General features: G+C 46.1%; 2 protein-coding genes across 5 annotated transcripts in view; both read right to left on the reverse strand.

Moving 5' to 3' along the window:
* Positions 1 to 20,002, reverse strand: part of LOC136588589 (keratin-associated protein 10-4-like) — an 820,730-nt gene that overhangs the window by 296,650 nt on the left and 504,078 nt on the right. The gene's annotated exons all lie outside the window — the stretch shown is intronic.
* The window catches only part of LOC136614557 (uncharacterized), an 88,675-nt gene continuing 72,020 nt past the window's right edge, over positions 3,348 to 20,002 (reverse strand). For 2 of the 4 annotated variants that reach the window (XM_066594121.1, XM_066594120.1), the window contains exons 4-6: positions 8,815 to 8,937; positions 4,289 to 4,408; positions 3,348 to 3,630 (exon numbers count right to left, since the gene is read on the reverse strand). In XM_066594121.1, coding sequence (XP_066450218.1) covers positions 3,418 to 3,630; positions 4,289 to 4,408; positions 8,815 to 8,937 — 456 coding nt within the window. In that variant the 3' untranslated portion in view covers positions 3,348 to 3,417. The remainder of the gene's footprint in view (positions 3,631 to 4,288; positions 4,409 to 8,814; positions 8,938 to 20,002) is intronic. The other 2 variants (XM_066594123.1, XM_066594122.1) reach the window with 2 other exon arrangements.

Below are 20,002 nucleotides of genomic sequence, written 5' to 3' on the forward strand. Positions count from 1 at the left end.
GACTTTTCTATGGATGAACTATTCTCAGGATAGATCATCAATTCTTGATTAGCAAGGGTACACTACTCAGGATTCTCGCTGCTTCATTTCTTTCCTTTGCTACCAGAAGTCACATGACTGCTGTGGCCAATCAGAGGCCTCCTGGGATCATGGAACTCAGGATGTAAGCGGTAATGCCAGAATTTCGGAAGGTGACGCTTCTGTCTCTCACTGTCCGCAGCAGTCACAGGAATAGAGTAGCTGGAGTGAGTTAGATGTGCCCTAGGAGGGCTGAAGACAGGTAAGTATACATTATTTTATCTCATGCCAAGCCCTTACAAATATTTGTCCTGAAACCACACAACCGATTTATAATATGGCCATGTACTGTTTGATTTTTGGTTCAATCCATTTTGGTCTGTATGTAGTCTATGGTATGTATTTTAGAATATTCATCTGCAAACAGTTTTTTGTGGGATTCCAACTCATTTTAGGGGTTTGACTTAGAGCATGTTTGTAATGGGGGGGGGGGGGGGCAGGTGACACACAAAAATGTTCTCCTTAGGCCTCTCTCACACAGGGCGTTTTATACAGCGTTTAGCACTGCCTTTTCAGCCCAGCGCTAAACGCTGTACAACACTTCCATTCATTTCAATGGGGCTGCTCACACAGGGCTGAAAACACAGCGCCACCCAACACTGCACTTTGACAGCAATGCAAGTTCTATTTTGGGGCGTTTTCAGCCCTGCGTTGCCCGTTAAAATGAATGGGCAGCGGTTTTAGCACTGCTGAAAACGCGGCAACACTTGGTGCCACGTTTTTGGCAGCATTAACGACTCGCCGATTTTTGGGGTGAGGGCTTGCAATAGAAGCCCCAGCTAGGTAGACAGAAAAAAAGAAAGTTAATACTCACCTAGCCACTGCAGTCCGGGTCGCGACCGCTGGTCTCTGCCGCTGATCCGGGCTTCCCCTGCATTCACAAGTCTATTGCCGGAGGCCAGGTTTGAGAACCCCGCCTCCGGCAATAGAGTGCTGTGATTGGTTATCGGAACACTCGATGCCCAATCACAGCCCTTCATTGACTGTCTCAGCCAATCAGCGCCGGCAAGCTCTGATTGGCTGAGACAGTCAGTGAAGGGCTGTGATTGGGCATCGAGCAAGCACCAACAACCAATCACAGCACTATATTGCCGGAGGCCGGGTTCTCAAAGCTGGCCTCCGGCAATAGACTTGGGAGTGCCGAGAAAGCCCGGATCAGCGGCAGAGACCAGCGGCCGCGACCCGGACTGCAGCGGCTATTACTTTTTTTTTCTTTTCAGCATTCTTGGCTGCGTTTTCAGCCGAGCTGAAAGCGCAGCCAAAACGCTGGCATAAAGTATGCCAGTGCTGCTGAAATAGGGTGGAATCTGCAGTAACGCAGCGTTGAAAAACGCTGCGTTACTGCAAACGCCCTGTGTGAGGGAGGCCTTAGACGTAACACATTCTGTACATCAGAATCATCTGGTAGTAAGGATTCCTGCACTCCGCTCCCCTCAGCCTAGTTGTAGACCGGTTATTGGGGCACCAGACAGCGCTGGAGACTGAGGATGTGAGGAACCCCTGGACACAAGGTACTTGACTCATTCACTTTCGCATACAAGGAACCATTCATTAACAATAACACAAAAGATAATGTGCCAAGTAGTGAAAGTTTCCTGCTGAGGACAAACCTCCAAAATCTGCAGCAGCATCCTTGTGTTGGGTTCACACCTGTTAAATGAAGATTTATCATCTGCTTCCACAGGGTAAGTTTATGATCACAGGGTCCAACCACAGGGACCCCCAGTAATCAAGAGAACAGGAGTCCCCAAGCTTCTGCAGTGAACGGATCGGTGGTGTGCATTTATGAACACTGTCCTACTCACTGTCTATGGAGACAGATGACTGCAGCTCTTGGCTATTTCCATCAGTCCCATAGGGATAAATGGAGAACTGGTTATGCCTGTCCACCACTACCATAGTCACTCAGGGGTAATCGAATTGCACTAATCTTGTGATTGCTTGGGGTCCCAGCAGTCGGACCCCCAGGGATTATATATTTATCATTGATCCCGTTAATAGATGATAAATGTATTTAGTGGGACAACCCCGGCATGCAGACACTGTGTATCGATATGCAACAGAAATAAATCACAGCATGCTCTATTTCTCTGCGTACATACACAGCGTGAGCCCTATACATTTGTATGCGCTGCATGTGATATGCTGCCCATACACAATACATTGCAGCGGTCACATGACCTGGGTTTGCGGTAGTGGAAGGGACGCAGGGATGATGAGTATATCTTATTTTATGTTTTTTTTTCCGCATCCTGAGGATCTAAGGAAAAAAATGTAAACTACATTCGGATTTTCCTGAGAATCCACCACACATTTCACCACAATTTTTTTTCTGCTGCAGGTTATGTCCCGGGCTGAAGCCTCTGCAAAATTGTAGCAGAGATCTTTGTGATTACGGCCTCCAGCAGAGTAGTGTTTTTTTTTTAATCATAGTGCAGTCCGTTTGAAAAAAAAAAACATAGTACACCCGAACAGCATAGACTCCCTTATTATTTAGTGGTGCGATGCATGCGATTAAGGTTTTTTTTACACAGACACGGATTGCATGGATAAGCTCTTTGCATGGGCTCTCCTGATTTGTTTTCGCCCATTTAAGTCCATGCGGATGCCATCTGTGTGCTGTCAGTTTTTCTTTAAGATGCAGAAAAAAAGAACTGGGCTTGTGTCTGAATTTTTTTTCTTTTTGCAGTCATGAAAACTTCAGGAATCCAAGTATTTGGGGTGATTCGCACGGCGTATGTGTATGTCAGTTTGTGGATACACAGGATGTTCACGCATTACAAATGTATGAGTATTTAGTGCAAATTTCAGCCAATTTGGCATTCTCTTTTTGTACGTATAATTGATACATATTTACAGGCACAAAAACCACGCAGGCCGCTCCCATTTAGTAGATGTGCAAATACACAGTACATACTCAATTTTCACGCATATTCACTGAGCATTTGTACATTCACTTCTATGGGACATCCTGCAATTTTTTTCACGTGACCGTAAATTATGTGAAAGATACTCAGAGGTGAAAGAACCCACTAAAGGTTCTATACACTCGTTAATACATGCGTAATATGGAGCATATTTATGCCTCTGTGAATGAGCCTTTACTTTTGTTCAACAGTATACTCTTGGCTGGTACATTGTAACAAACTGCTGCTGTGTGAGGCAGAGAAGGTGACGGCTTCTCTGAATGCCAATATTTTCATACACTGACAGCAAGCAGAGATCTTGAAGACAGTGAGGAAAGACAAAACATATTATGAAGTTGTACAAACTTTATTTCCATAAGACTGAAAACCTCTTGTAGATCCGTGTAAATACAGGCGGATACTTTCTCAGCTCTTAGTTCCATTTATTTGCTGTGCTTGGCTTCTTGCAGATTCTTCTGTTTTGGTCCCTGCAGGGCATTACAATTACTTCTGGCTTCCTGTATATAAATTCTATGCCGCACAATTCAATGAATATTTCATCTATTGAATGGACACATATTGTGTCCTTTTCACATATAAGTCCGCTCTCACACGGGCAGTGGTGCTTATAGAACCCATTATGAGTCTGAAGAAAGAGATGATAGGGTTAATGAAGACACCTATGAATCCTAACCACATCTGCCAGTAACATGTAAAATCAGCGGTGGGAGACGCAGCGTGAGGCCCGGGGTCCAGTTACGGAGAATGGGCCCTGATGGAGAGAAGTCTTGTGCAAGTTTTGTAAGTTTCAAACTCATACAGAACTTGAATGTTAAAATCATCCATGTGATAAAACCTTTATAGCAGCTTTTCAATGCAGTGTTTGGCCACACAGCTTGTATAGATGGAACATGAGGCTTTAGGGCGCATCCAAAATTGTGGTAATTTGCAGTCAAAGCTCATGTCACATCACTGTCTAGTGTACAAGCACTCCACTGTGTATCTATTCATACACTTCCAGGAGGAATAAAGGAGGAACAGCTCCATGTCGAGTTCTAAGATAAGATACACTTTTTAAAAATTCTTTCCCCCACTCGGCTTGTCGGTCCAAGTTTGATAAATCTCTGCATGACTTATACAAGCATGTGACATGTAAGCTGCGGGGTCCCACACAGCATGTGTATGGGGGTCTGTGTGCTGCGCCATGCAAACTGATCATGAGAATCTCAAGTACAACTCCCCCTTCGCTGTGTGAATACAGCCTGATAGAGAAACCAGTATGGCAGCTGCTCACAGATACTCACCTCAGGGTCACACTCCTCATTTTCTTTTGCTTTTTGGATACATACACCTGCATCCATGTGAATATTTACGCAGCACCCGCTCTTACAATTTTCACTAAGAGCACAGTAATCTCCACCGTCCTAAATGTAAAAGAGAGGAAATAAATGTTCTGTGAATTATAATTCTTTTATAAGGTTTGTTTCATTGTTATTATTCCTGAGATCGGCCACAATTATTACTTCACACCAGGAAGGAAAGACTATTAGGGACAATTCAGACGGCTGTTCCCCATCTGTGCTGTCCATGTAATTCACGGCACACGGACACATACTTGCCAATAAGGCTAATCACATGACCGCTATTTCACGTGGACTATGTCCTGTTCTGGTCCGTGTCATGGATGAGGGTAGGATATGTAATGTCCACTACCCACCGCTCAGTCAGTACATGGACCTGCATCTGTGTGCTGTCCGCTGGGAGGGGAGTCCTAGATTCTCACGCATAACTCACAAGCCGCCCCGTGACCACGTCCTTGAACATTCAGACAGACGTTGTGTGTATGAGGTCGGTTTGGCACTCTTTTCTGTAGAAGTTATATAGGAAAACCATAAACTGATAAAAAGTTTTATGAAAAAGGCATCTGGATTTTTCATAGTGCTCAAAAACACATTAACCCCTTAGGGAACACACATACTCTCTCTTTTATATGGAAGACACAATAAGGTCTTAATCTGATGTAAACACACTTTCATGGAAGTATTTTGAAAGAGTGGCACGAGAAACGGGAGAGCATGTCAGCACCTCCATCTAATTTGTGGGAACTTCAAGGTGGTCTTCTTTCCACATGGGCCAATATTCCTGCAGAACAATTTCATCTAGTGGATTCTACATAACAATGAATTACTACAGTTTTCAAGTTACCACCCGGAAGGAACATCAACAGGGAAATAAATGAGTCACAGACAGGAGCATAGTACCTCAGGTCAGCGGGAACGGTCAGGGCCTGGAACAACTGTACGTGAATAAACACTCCAATAATACAAGGTAAAAATTAGAGATGAGCGAACGTGTTCTTCCGAGCTTGATATTCGCGCGAATATTAGGGTGTTCGGGATGTTCGTTATTCGTAACGAACACCATGCGGTGTTCTGGTTATTTTCACTTCCTTCCCTGAGACGTTAGCGCGCTTTTCTGGCCAATTGAAAGACAGGGAAGGCATTACAACTTCCCCCTGTGACGTTCAAGCCCTATACCACCCCCCTGCTGTGAGTGGCTGGGAAGATCAGGTGTCCGCCGAATATAAAAGTCGGCCCCTCCCGCGGCTCGCCTCAGATGCCTTGTGAGTTAGATGAGGGACAGTGCTGTTTGTACCGGAGCTGCTGTAGGGAAAGAATTGGTAGTTAGTGTAGGCTTCAAGACCCCCCAAAGGTCCTTATTAGGGCCACTGATAGCTGTGTGTTGGCTGCTGTTAGCAGTGGCAATATTTTTTTTCTCAAAATCGGCTCTGCAGAGCGTTGCACCTGGCATTAGGGACAGAAGTGCTGCATAGGCAGGGAGAGTGTTAGGAGTGAGTGTAGCCTTCAAGAACCTCAACGGTCCTTTCTAGGGCCATATTTATCCGTGTGCAGTACTGTCCAGGCTGCTGTTAGCTGTGCTGCATTTTTTTTACTTCTCAAAATCGCCTCTGCAGAGCATTGCACCCTCCATTGATACTGCAGGGAAAGAATTGTATAGGCAGGGCCACAACACAGTTATTATTCATTGAATATATGCAGTGGGTCCTTTTGCTTGTAAAACAAGTGAAAATAATTCTATTTGTCCTGCCTCTGTCCGTCCTAAGGGCGGTGGACACGTGTCGGCTGCGTGTGCAACCTTTAAAAATCAGACGCACCCAGCTACGTTTTACTCCTGGCTTTGCCATTTGCTTTCCTTAATTGGGAAAAAAAATACCTGCTCTGCCACAGTTAATAACTCTGCTACCCTCACGTTCTGTGACACATTAGCAGGGACACAGCACAGTTATTAAACTTCTCATGTTCATAGAATATACGCAGTGCTGCCTTTTGCTTGTAAAACAAGTGAAAATAATTCTATTTGTCCTGCCTCTGTCCGTCCTAAGGGTGGTGGAACCGTGTCGGCTGCGTGTGCAACCTTTAAAAATCAGACGCACCCAGCTACGTTTTACTCCTGGCTTTGCCATTTGCTTTCCTTAATTGGGAAAAAAAATACCTGCTCTGCCACAGTTAATAACTCTGCTACCCTCACGTTCTGTGACACATTAGCAGGGACACAGCACAGTTATTAAACTTCTCATGTTCATAGAATATACGCAGTGCTGCCTTTTGGTGCAAAAAAACGGAAAATAATTCTATTTGTCCTGCCTCTGTCCGTCCTAAGGGCGGTGGACACGTGTCGGCTGCGTGTGACACCTTTAAAAATCAGACGCACCCAGCTACGTTTTACTCCTGGCTTCGCCATTTGCTTTCCTTAATTGGGAAAAAAAATACCTGCTCTGCCACAGTTAATAACTCTGCTACCCTCACGTTCTGTGACACATTAGCAGGGGCACAGCACAGTTATTAAACTTAGATTATACATTCACTAGAGGCAGTGGGGCCTTTCGTTTTCAAAAAAGGGAAAAAATTATATTTGGCCTGCAGTCTTGCGCCAATTTATTAGCTGCCTGTGAAATCAAATCACTGGTAATACAGCATGCTGAGGGGTAGGGGTAGGCCTAGAGGACGTGGACGCGGCCGAGGGCGCGGAGGGCCAAGTCAGGGTGTGGGCACAGGCCGAGCTCCTGATCCAGGTGTGTCGCAGCCGACTGCTGCGCGATTAGGAGAGAGGCACGTTTCTGGTGTCCCCACATTCATCGCCCAATTAATGGGTCCACGCGGGAGACGGTTATTAGAAAATGAGCAGTGTGAGCAGGTCCTGTCCTGGATGGCAAATGCAGCACAGCTAACAGCAGCCTGGACAGTACTGCACACGGATAAATATGGCCCTAGAAAGGACCGTTGAGGTTCTTGAAGGCTACACTCACTCCTAACACTCTCCCTGCCTATGCAGCACTTCTGTCCCTAATGCCGGGTGCAACGGTCTGCAGAGGCGATTTTGAGGAAAAAAAAATTGCCACTGCTAACAGCAGCCAACACACAGCTATCAGTGGCCCTAATAAGGACCTTTGGGGGGTCTTGAAGCCTACACTAACTACCAATTCTTTCCCTACAGCAGCTCCGGTACAAACAGCACTGTCCCTCATCTAACTCACACGGCATCTGAGGCGAACCGCGGGAGGGGCCGACTTTTATGTTCGGGTGACACCTGATCTTCCCAGCCACTCACAGCAGGGGGGTGGTATAGGGCTTGAACGTCACAGGGGGAAGTTGTAATGCCTTCCCTGTCTTTCAATTGGCCAGAAAAGCGCGCTAACGTCTCAGGGAAGGAAGTGAAAATAACCAGAACACCGCATGGTGTTCGTTACGAATAACGAACATCCCGAACACCCTAATATTCGCACGAATATCAAGCTCGGACGAACGCGTTCGCTCATCTCTAGTCATTACCCTTTATTTGCTAAAGACCAAAAGAGCTGTTCTGATTATTAGACAACCAGGTGTAGGGCCATTACCTGTTACACCACAAGTTTTAGAAAATACTAAAAAGGTGGTGAATCTCTATTAAATGGGTATTTAATAGTTAGTAACCTAGTATGCTAGGCTGAAAAAAGACAGATGCCCATCCAGGTCAACCTGTTCTCCTCCCTCCCCTTGTAGATCCAGAAGATGGCAAAAAAATTCCAAATGAGTAAAAAGCCAATTTACTCTGTTTTGAAGGAAAACAATCCTTCTCAACTTCATAATGGCAGTCAAAATATTCTATTAATCAACATTTGAACAGTACCTACCTGACTCCAAGTTAAAATAAGAAAGAACAAACCAAAGCTAAAAATGTCCTTATGATGTAGTGCAGATGCTCTGGTGGTGGACCATCAGTCTTTGATTACAGGTTGGCAGCGACTACATGCAGTACTTTCTGTCACCACCGCTCAGCAGTGAGCACTCTTTTTTTTAAGGACATTTGCTGTTTCTGTTCTCAACTACTAAACAAACCCTTTACAGGCGTGTATCATGTATGTTCCAGTCTGTATCCCAGATGCCAAGCCAGAGCATTAACCACAGCTGAAACATAGCCCAAGTGTTCCCTGGGCTTTGTTCTGGGGCACAGCGCCACCCTGTGCCTTTCTTTTCATGCAGAAACTTCAGAAAGAATCTTAGGAGGTAAAGAGAATTTCTACAAGGGTGGCAGGAGAAGCACGAGGCACTCTGCCTAGTTAAGTCTGTGCTTAGATTTCTTTTCTTTGTCATCAGTAGTCTGGTTTTCGAGGAGGGGGTGTAATTTAGCTGTTTGTTCCAGTGTATAAAGCTGTCAAATCCATGTTTGAAAAAACTAAGTGGATTCTGACACTTTAAAGCCCTTGTGAATGAGGCCTTATACTGTATGTATGCAGGAGAGAGTAATAGAACAGCTGATAACAGGTACTCACCGAACCCAAACATTTCTGAGGTTTTACTTTTGGTCCACATTTAGGAATTATCCCGGCATAGCCTACATATTGGCAACACCCACTATTACAGTTTTCATTAGCGAAACAAAAATCTCCATTGTTCTAAATATAAAACAAAGGAAAAATGATTCATTTAGAAGGTTTCCCATTTATGTCCCATAAAAAGTGCGCTTTTTAAAAATATTTGACATGTCAAGTGAAATGCTTTTTTCGCTGGGGTTGCGGATGCGGAGACCCCACTGATTTACTAGAATGAAGCACTCATCAAGCGCTGTCACTGCTTATTAGGCTTTCTTCAGACGAGCGCTGTTTTAGTGCTATATAGCCACGGGCAAAGATTGTAAAGTTCTAAAGTTTGCTTGAATGACTTAATTCAAGCTGCTTGAAGCAGTCCGTTCACACGATCAGTGGTGCGAGCTGCGTGCTTTCAAGGCTACCATAGGGGAAGGACGCAGCAAAGAGAGGTCACATCCTATCTTTGCGCGAACCATGGAGCTAGGTGCGATCATAGCACTAACATGTCCTATCTTTAAGAGAGAGGCAAGTGTTTTGTGTGGCTGCAATTCCTACAATTCCTGCATCTGATCATTTCTATAGGAAAGAATTGTTTCCAATAGAAGCGCTTTCTGTGCGCTGAAAAGGGTGCTCATCTGAAGGCGGCCTTAGCTGAAGATGAACCCATAGCCTTTGTATTGAGACAACCTTCAACTAGATATCAACACACTGATGAGAGCTTTAGCTTTCTTCTTCTAGTGATGGGTAGGGGTCTCAGCACTCAGATTCCAGTGATCAAAACTTTTGACAAGTCTCTGCAATTTTTGGCAGGTCAAGTTGTATTTTTTAATGCACCATATAATGCATTGAAAAGTTTTAGAAAACTTCTTAGTGTTATAATAGTTTTTAATGGTTTTCTAACTTTGGTTCATTTGACCACCGTTTAAACCATTTCATTTAAGAACACAGGGAAGTGTATTTCGACATTCTCTATTTTTGGATAACTAGAATCTAAAGATGAGCGAGCACACTCGTCCGAGCTTGATGCTCGTTCGAGAATTAGGGTACTCGAGATGCTCGTTACTCGAGACCAACACTACGTGGTACTCGAGTCAATTGCATTTCCTTCCTCGCATGTTTATCTGTGCAGGCCATTTCATCTATGCTGTTTTGTCTGTGCAGTGCATAAGGCAGAGTGTAGGGACGCAGCTACTTATATAGGGAAAGTTATACAGTCCTCCTGATTCTCTGTACAAGAACCCCAACGCTCATTCTTAGGGCTACATCTCACCGTCTGCATTATAGTTGTGGCTGGCTGGGAGCAGTAGTGCATCAATTTTTGTATTACGCATCTAGGCCTGTTCCCAGCTTTTCAGTAATAGCGTTCTCAGCATGCAGTGCCATACAACCAGCACTCACCGTGGAACTGCACTCAAACATTTCCTTGCCTACTGTAAACGACTTCAGTTATACTGTTCTGTGTCTGCAGTGCATTAGACAGAGGTCTTACCGCTAAACAGTACTGTAATATTACCTGGGCCACTGCAAAGTATTTCAGCAGAGCAGAAAGCAGAGCGTCCCACAATACCCTTTCCTTGGTGGGGTTGAGATAGCTGCAGTTACCAGCACTATCCACTGGCTTTAGAGTCTTCTCCCACTCCATACAGCCTCTATCATCTACAAGTCTCTGTGAGTGGTAAATTACCCCTAGGTATCAGCGCAAGACAGCGGGTTAATTTTTTCAAGTCACAGCATAGAGCCTCAGCTATCTACAAGTCTCTGTGTGCGGTGAATTAAGCCACAAATGTCACTGCTGTACAGTGGGGTAATTTATTTGGGCCCCGCTTTATTCTTAATCTGCCATGATGAGGAGTAGGGGTCGAGGACACGGACGTCCAAGTGAGGGTGTAAGCACAGGCTGAGTTCCTGGGCGTTGTTAATCACAGCCGGCTGCTGAGGGATTAGGAGAGAGGCAAGTTTTTGGGCTCCCCTGCTTTATATCACAATTTACGGGTCCGCATGGTAGACCTTTATTACAAACAGAGCAGTGCGAGCAGGTCCTGTCGTGGATGGCAGAAAACGCCTCCAGCAATGTATCGACCACCCAGTCTTCTACGCAGTCCACTACTCCCGGCCTAGGGACTACAACTCTGAATCTTTGGCTGCTGCTCCTCCTTCCTTCCAGCCTCATCACTCCATGAAAATGATATATTCTGAGCAGGCAGACTCCCAGGAACTGTTCTCGGATCCCTGCCATGAGTGGGAAAAAATGGTTTCTCTCTCACCTGATGAGTTTGTCGTGACCGATGCCCAACCCTTGGAAGGTTCCTGGAGTCCGGGTGATGAGACTGGGGACTTCCGGCAACTGTTTCAAGAGCTTTTTGTGTGGATGAGGATGATGAGACACAGTTGTCTGTCAGTGAAGTAGTAGTAAGGGCAGTAAGTCCAAGGGAGGAGCGCACAGAGGATTCGGAGGAAGAGCAGCTGGACGATGAGGTGACTGACCCCAACTGATTTGCTAAGCCTACTGAGGACAGGGCTTCAGAGGGAGAGGCAAGTGCAGCAGCAGGACAGGTTGGAAGAGACAGTGAAGTAGCCAGGGGTAGTGGCAGAGCCAGAGGGAAGAATCCCCCTACTGTTTCCAAAAGCACCCCCTCACGTCAAGCCTCGGTGCAGAGGGCTAGGTGTTCAAAAGTGAGGATTGTTTTTACTGAAACAGCGGACGACCGACGAACTGTTGTGTGCAACCTTTGTCGCACCAAGATCAGCTGGGGAGCCACCACTACCAGCCTCACCACCACAAGCATGTGCAGGCATCTGATGGCCAAGCACCCCACAAGGTGGGACAAAGGCCATTCACCACCTCTGGGTCACACCACTGCCTCTTCCCCTGTGCCCCAACCTGCCACACAGATCCAATCCCCCTCACAGGACACAAGCACGAGCACCTCTCGGCCTGCACCCACACCCTCACCTCCACTGTCCTCCACTCCCTCTAGCAATGTCTCTCAGCGCAGCGTTCAGCTGTCGCTAACACAAGTGTTGGAGCGGAAGTGCACATACGCCGCCACCCACCTGCATGCACAAGCTTTAAACGTGCACATTGCCAAACTAATCAGCCGGGAGATGCTGCCGTACAGGCTTGTGGAAACAGAGGCTTTCAAAAACATGATGGAGGCAGTGGTCCCGTGCTAATTTTCCCGGTGTGCCATCCCAGCCCTACACCAGCACGTCTCCCGCAACATAAATCGTGCCCTCACAAACGCGGTTACTGGGAAGGTCCACTTAACCACGGACACGTGGACAAGTACTGGTGGGCAGTGCCACTATATCTGGTGGAGGCTGGGACCGAGTCAGAACCTGGGACCGCACACGTCCTACCCACACCCAGAATTGTGGGTCCTTCCTCGGTTCTGGTATCTGCGGCGGTCTATGCCACCTCCTCTAAACCCTCCCCCTCCTCCTCCTCCGCAACCTCTACCTCTCAATTAAGAAATGTGAGCAGCACGTCGCCAGCAGTCGGTGCGGCGCGGCAGCACAGTGGTGGGTAAGTATCAGCAGGCCGTGCTGAAACTACTCAGCCTAGGTGACAAGAGGCACACGGACCCTGAGCTGTTGCAGGGTCTTACTGAGCAGACGGACCTCTGGCGTTCGTTGCTGAGCCTGCAACCGGGCATGGTCGTGTGTGACAACGGCTGTAACCTGGTGGTGGCTTTGCAGCTCGGCAGCCTCACACACGTGCCATGCCTGGCCCACGTCTTCAATCTGGTGGTTCAGCGGTTTCTGAAAAACTAACTGCACTTGTCAGACCTGCTTGGCAAGGTACACCGCGTCTGCGCACATTTCCGCAAGTCCATCACAGACGCTGCCACCCTGCGGACCCTGCAACATCGGTTTAATCTGCCAGAGCACCGGCTGCTGTGCGACATGCCCACACGGTGGAATTCTACGCTCCACATGTTGGCCGGGCTGTATGAGCAGCGTAGAGCAATAGTGGAATACCAACCCCAACATGAGCGCCGTAGTGCGAGTCAGCCTCCCCAATTCTTTACCGAGGAGTGGGCCTGGATGACCGACATCTGCCAGGTCCTCGGAAACTTTGAGGAGTCTACCCAGATGGTGAGCGGCGATGCTGCAATCATTAGCGTCACCATTCCTCTGATATGCCTGCTGAGAAGTTCAATGCAAAGCATAAAGACTGACGCTTTGCGGTCGGAACAGGAGACGAGGGAAGAGAGTATGTCGCTTGATAGTCAGAGCACCCTCATGTCTATATCTCAGCGCATTTTGGAGGAGGAGCAGGAGGAGGGGGGAGCAGGAGGAGGAGGGGGAAGAGACAGCTGGGCACACTGCAGAGGGTACCCATGCTGCTTGCCTCCCATCTGTTCAGCGTGTATTGCCTGTGGACGAGGAGGAGGAGGATCCGGAAAGTGATCTTCCTAGTGAGGTCAGCGATGTGTTGCGTACTGGTACCCTGGCACACATGTCTGACTTCATGTTAGGCTGCCTTTCTCGTGACCCTCACGTTAGACGCATTCTGGCCACTACGGAGTACTGGGTGTACACCCTTCCCGACCCCCAGTATAAGGAGAACCTTTCCACTCTCATTCCCGAAGAGGAAAGGGGTTCGAGAGTGATGCAATACCACAAGGCCCTGGTTGACAAACTGATGGTAAACTTCCCATCTGACAGCGCTAGCGGCAGAAGGCGCAGTTCCGAGGGCCAAGTAGCAGGGGAGGCGCAGAGATCAGGCAGCATGTTCAGTGCAGGCAGGGGAACACTCTCCAAGGCCTTTTTCCTATTTATTTTTTTTGTTAATTCACTTTTTATTGAAAATTTTTACTTTTACAGAGCAAACAGCATCGCACAGCTGCGCTTTGCTTATCCATAGCATGTCATTGTATGGTTCAAGTAGGTTATTACAAAATACATACATTCATTACAATGCATACTGATTATATCTATTGGCTGGTCCCAGTCGCCCTTCCGGCCCAGACCCGCAGGCTAAAAGGCTTTATTTTCTGGACCAGAGTGGGCGGCGGCGACCGCTCCCTGAACGCGTCTGTGCACTTGAAAACTAGTAATAACCAGGGTGGTAAGGGGTTGGGGGGAAGGGTAGGAAGGAAGAGGGAAGGGAAGAGAGGGGAGGGTGGTCTCTGTTGTCCGCACTTAAAGCTTCAATCTTTATTGTTTGTAGCTCATAGCTCCGGTGTCCCTATAGGTGCTCTTTCATATATATCGCCTCCCTCCTCATTCTTCAAGTTTTAATAGTATCCCGCCCGAGTGTAAGTGCTCAAGGGCAGGTGGCTGCGTCTCTGCCGGGGGATTGCAGAGAGAAAGCTGCTTGGGTGGGTGCTCCGCCAGATTGGGTTGGGGGAGCCTCAGATGCACCTGAGGGCTATGGCGTGGCTGGAGAGAGAGCTAGTTGTGTCTAAGAATATAGGGAGGTGTGGTGTCGCATAGCTAATGTAATAGATCCACCCCCATGTTGGGATGTATATTATTTTGCAGTTATGTTTACTGTATAGGGTAGAGTGGGGTCAGCTGTTAACTGTTGTCTTTTCCATTTTGCTATTTGGAGATATCGTCGAGCCAATGCAATCCTTATCCCCATTCCAGGGGAGTAAGTTGGGCCGGACGTACTGGGCGTACTGTCAAAGCTAACCTTGCCAAGTAAAGGAATACCGGACCTGGGGGAGGGCTAATCGTCTGTTGTGGTGTTTGAACGGTAGCTTTCCCAGGGCGACCAGACGTCCAGGAATGTAGTATATGTTGAATTTGTCCAGCTAAGGATCTCCTCGAACTGGTGAATTTGATTAATCTTTTCTTTCCACATCTTTGTGGAAGGGGGAGTTGGGCTTCCCCAGTGAAGGGGAATTAGCGCTTTTACTGCCGCTATCATAAACGCGGTAAGTTTGTCTTTCAAGGGGTTGAATGACTTATTCGGTCTACTTAATATTATCATGTCCGGGGTTAATTGAAGTTCTTTTTTCAGAATTATTGCAATTTCACTTTCGATTTCAGACCAAAATGGTTTCATTTTCTTGCAGTTCCACCAAATATGTAGGTAAGAACCTATATTTTCCTGACATCTCCAGCACCTGTCCAATTCTGAGAGTTTGTAGGTGAATAGCCACTTGGGGGTTTTGTACCATCTAGATAGGAGTTTATAATGGTTTTCTTGGAGGCGAACACATGGAGAGACACCGTAAGAAGATTTAAATATCGTTTTGAGTTCTGTCTCTGATATTTTTGTGTCTAGCTCCTTCTCCCATGAGGAGATATAAGTTGGTCTGCCCAAGGTTCGAATTGTTGTAAAATTTTTGGTCAGGAGTGATATTTTTCTGGACTCTATATTTTGAGATTTTATTAATCTATCGTATTCTGTTGTCGGTCTTGTGGATGGATGTTCTCTTTTAAAATTTAAGATTGTATTTGCAATGTGCACGATGTGAAGGTTTTGTAGCTTCTTTTGTGTGCTTAAGGTGTTTATAATGGAGTTGGGTTCCTCGTGTATAATATTTTGTAAATCGTGGATTGATCGTCCTTTAAAGATAGTCCAGGTCTTGGGATGCTTGGTGATATAAGGCAGTAGGCTTAGAGGTGCGTAACGAGATGGTGGGGGTGCTAATTCGTGGGATAGGGAGTCCCAGGTCTCGCAGATGCCCCTCAGCAGGATACTAAAGTCTTTGGAATGGTATATTTTGGGGCTGGGGTAGCCACAGGTCCCTAAGAAAGTTGTTGCCATAGGTCAGTTGTGAGATTTTCCTCAATTTGTGGTTTTTAGTCGGGGCTGTTAGTTCCAACCATCTATTTAGGTTGATTGCCTTATAATATTCCAAAATGTTAGGGAGACCCACTCCTCCGTATTGTCTTCTTTTGGACACCAACGAGTATGCAAGTCGCGGGCGTTTATATTTCCAGAAGAAGCCTGAGAATTGTGAGCTAATTTTCTTGAAGAAAGATTTGGGTATGTGTATTGGTAGCATTTGTAGTTTGTAGAGAATCTTAGGCAATATGTATGTTTTAATGAGATGTTTTCTCCCAAACCAGGAAATAATGGGTAGATTGTGTGCTGCTAGGAGTGATGCGATTTCTGTTAATAACGGCCCCAAGTTGCTCTCATAAATTTTTGTTAGATTATTTGTGATTTTGATGTCTAAATAGTCTATGTAATGTTCTGCCCAGACATATGGGGAGGATTTCTCACTCCTCTGCTCTGTGGGGGGTAGAGATATATTCAGTAAGACTGATTTGTTTTTATTTACTTTTAAATTGGAGAAACTACCATAGAGATCTAGCAGGCGATTTAGACTAATGAGGCCTTCTGTGGGGTTCGTAATCAAGAAAAGCACATCATCTGCGAATGCAGCGGATTGGATGCATTCACCTCCAATTTCTAGTCCCCGAATTTCTGGATTTTGCCTAACCGCCTGGAGCAGCATTTCTAACGTGAGGATAAATAATGTAGGGAACCCTGGCGTGTACCATTTGTTATGTTCAATGGTTGGGATAGAATATCATTTACTTTTAGTCTTGCGTAAGATTTTGCATACAGGGAGAAGATGGCTTCAATAAATTGGGGGGGAAGTTGAATTTGTGGAGGACCGCTCTCATGAATGTCCAATCAACGCGGTCGAACGCTTTTTCAGCGTCTATCCCTAGAAATATTAGGGGGATATTCTTTTTCTTAGTGTATTGTATAGAGTGCAGGAGTATTGCGGGGTTATCCTTGCCCTCTCGACCCTTTACAAAGCTTGTCTGTTCGTCTGATATTAATTTGGGAATAATTCTACTCAGGCGGTTAGCTATCAGTTTGGCCCAGATTTTTATGTCTACATTTAATAAAGAGATTGGTCTGTAATAGAGATGAGCGAACCTACTCGTTTCGAGTAATTACTCGATCGAGCACCGCGATTTTCGAGTACTTCCGTACTCGGGTGAAAAGATTCGGGGGGCGCCGGGGGGAGGCGTGGCGGAGCGGGGGGTAGCAGAGGGGAACAGGGGGAAACCCTCTCTCTCTCCCTCTCCCCTCCACTCCCCGCTGCAACCCCCCACTCACCCACGGCGCCCCCCCTCCCCCGAATCTTTTCGCCCGAGTACGGAAGTACTCGAAAATCGCGGCACTCGGTTGAAAAAGGGTGAAAATCGTGGCACTCGGGTATAATTTTGTGTAATACTTGTGGAATTCTGTCGCAATGTCTAGGGAAGATGTGGTTTTTCCCCCTGAATCTTTTTTAATTTCTTTAATATACGTTTTTTTCTCAGTTGACATCGGTTTACCTCCTTTGTCTCCGTGAGCATAAATCTTTTGCCTGTAGTTTACATAGGATTTGGCGAAATTTTTGTCAAGCAGTAACTTTAATTGGTCTCTAAGGGAGTTTAGTTCAGTTTGTGCTTTCTCTACTGCTGAAAGTTTCCTTTTTTGTTCTAGAGCCACTATTTTCGTTAATAGGTCGTCTATTTTCTTTTGTTTCTGTTTCTTTAGTTTTGAGCCCAGGGATATGAAGAGACCCCTCACGTAGGCCTTATGTGTTTCCCAGATTAAGGGGGTGTTTGTATTGTTTTTTGAGTTGATCTCAAAAAATTCAGTTAGGTCTTTAATTAACTCTTGTTTATGTTCGTCCTCTCTTAATATCGACTCGATTAGGAGCCATCTCCATTCCCCTAAGTTATTAGATAGTATGTTTATGCTGGTGTGCATTGGTGCGTGATCCGAAATTGTAATGCTATCTATTTCGGAGCGATGAATTGCTTTTAATAGTTTGTTTGATATAAAAATATAATCAAGTCTCTGATATGAGGTGTGGACTTGTGAATAGAAGGTATTGTCCTTTTCTATCGGGTGTCTGTATCTCCAGGAGTCGATTAGATTTAAATCCTGCAAGGCTGCGTGGACTTTTTAGAGCTCTCCGCGAGACCTGGGACCTTCCCTTTGATGCGTCTAGTAATGGGTTGAGTGTTATATTAAGATCCCCGCCCAAGACTATATGTCCTACCGCAAAGGACTTTAGTGTAAGTAGCACGTCCGTTAGCCATTTAGTTTGGTTAGTGTTAGGCACGTATATGTTGGCAAGGGTATAGTGAGAGCCTCCTATTGTGCCTTTTATGATTATGAAACGGCCTTCTGTGTGAGTTGTTTGTCACTTTGGTAGGGAAGGTCTTTGTGAATGGCTATTGATACTCCCTTAGAGGCCGAAGTCGGGTTACAGCTATAAAACCATTGTGCGAAATAGTTTCTAGGGAGAGCTGGGAGCTTGTTACTTTTAAAGTGGGTCTCTTGTAGAAATGCGATTTTCGTTTTACTTTTCCTTAGTAGCCATAACATGTGATGTCTTTTGTTTGGTGAGTTTAGCCCTTTAGTGTTAAAGGTGGTGATGGTTGTTTTTCCTATTTGAGAATCTGGGATTTTTTGTTGTTGCTGTTTTTGTTTTTGTTGTGGGAGGTGGTTGTTTCGTTGACTTTGTGGAGTGTTGGTTCGAGAAGGGTGTCTTGCGGACATATTGGTGATGTCTGTTTCTGTATAGATAAACGTAGAGTGTGTGTGTGTGGGGGGTGAGAGTGAGAGGGGGGCAAATCGGTTGGGGGGAAAACTGCAGTTAGCGTAAACTTCTTGACCAGGGGAACGGAATCCGGTCAACTGTTGTGTGAACTAGGAATATTGTTGTGTGGATCAGAAGCACCCCGACAACCTCATCAAACGGGACTCTGTTGTCGGTGTCTTTCTCATCCAAGGACTGCCCTTGGGTGAAGGCTAACACATAGGTTTTGGTTGTAGTAGGCTCACTCACGTGTGCGGCTCCCTCTCGGCAGCGTGGGGTCGCGTGTTGTCATCAGCACCGCTCGTACCGTCAGGGGATTCTTTTCTTCCCCTTGGCATGGCTTGTCATCTCACTATGTGAGTCAGAGCGCTTTGACCTGTGCTTGGGTATGGAGAGAAGCATACTAGAGTAGGAGGAAGTAGGGGAGATAGGAGAGGTAGGAAAGATGGAGAGGCAAAATAACATAGAAAACAACTAGTGCAAGTTCTCCCTTTGTTCCTAATGTATCACAATCGGCATAAGATACTGATTATAACTAGTAAACTTGTAGTCTGTACTTTTCTATTCTGTTATGATCGGCGTGAGGTCCCCCAGGCAGGGGGGGGGGGGGCCCGGGATGTCGACCCCCGTATGACTCCCAGAGCTCCACCTACCCAAGGCACTGTCTCCTCCACGCAGGCCGAACCTCAGTATGCAGTTCCTTACTATTTATATGAAGTAATGATAATAATCTAGCACCGGGTAGTCTTTAGAATCTCCCTTGGGGATTAGTCAGGTTGGGGTCCCTTTATAGGTTTCGTAAGTCCTGCAGGTAGTGGTTCAGACAGGAACCCTGGTGTTCACACTCTGAACGTCGTTAGCTGTGTGCAGATTGTGATTTAAATCCAAGGTTTCAAAAGTCTCGCAACTTCGCTTCTCTTTCAAAGGTCTGATGCGCTGTTCTCCCAAAAGGTTGTCACATCGCGAGATGAGTCTCTTTTAGTGTCCTAAGACGAGGCTTTTGTACCATATTTCTTGCTTTTTGGTGATTTGAACTTTGTGATTGTTTTCCAAGGCTCTCCCTCTGGTAGTGGGGGGATAGTTAAGTCGTATTCTATGGGCAACCAAGAAGGTATTTCAATTGGGTCTATTCTCAGATGTTGCCAGATTGCTTCGAGATCTTCAGGGGTTCGGATTGTCATTCGGCGCCCTGCGTCATTGATTGCCAGACCGAATGGGAACAGCCAGAAATATTGAATTCCTTTTGATTTCAGGACTTCTAGTAGTGGTCGTAATAAATGCCTTTTCACCAGAGTAGAGGGTGCAATGTCCTGAAAGAATTGAATTGGCGCGTCGCTGTATTTGAGCTGTTGACGTTTTCTTGTAGCATTTAGAATAGCGCTTGTATCTGTGAATGAGAGCAGTCCGAAGATTACGTCTCTTGTCGGGTCTCCTTCTTTAGGTTTGGGTCTAATTGCTCTATGTATTCTCTCAATTTGAATTTGTGCGGCCCTCTCTTCTCCCAGCAGATCTGTAAAGATTTCCCCGGCCACTTTGCGTAAGGACTCAGCTGCCCAGGATTCCTGTAGGCTTTTTATCCGGATGTTACAGCGTCTGCTGCGATTCTCTTGGCCCTCAATTAAGGTAAGAGC

The sequence above is a fragment of the Eleutherodactylus coqui genome, chromosome 1 (genome assembly GCF_035609145.1).
Source record: "Eleutherodactylus coqui strain aEleCoq1 chromosome 1, aEleCoq1.hap1, whole genome shotgun sequence".
Lineage (NCBI taxonomy): Eukaryota > Metazoa > Chordata > Amphibia > Anura > Eleutherodactylidae > Eleutherodactylus > Eleutherodactylus coqui.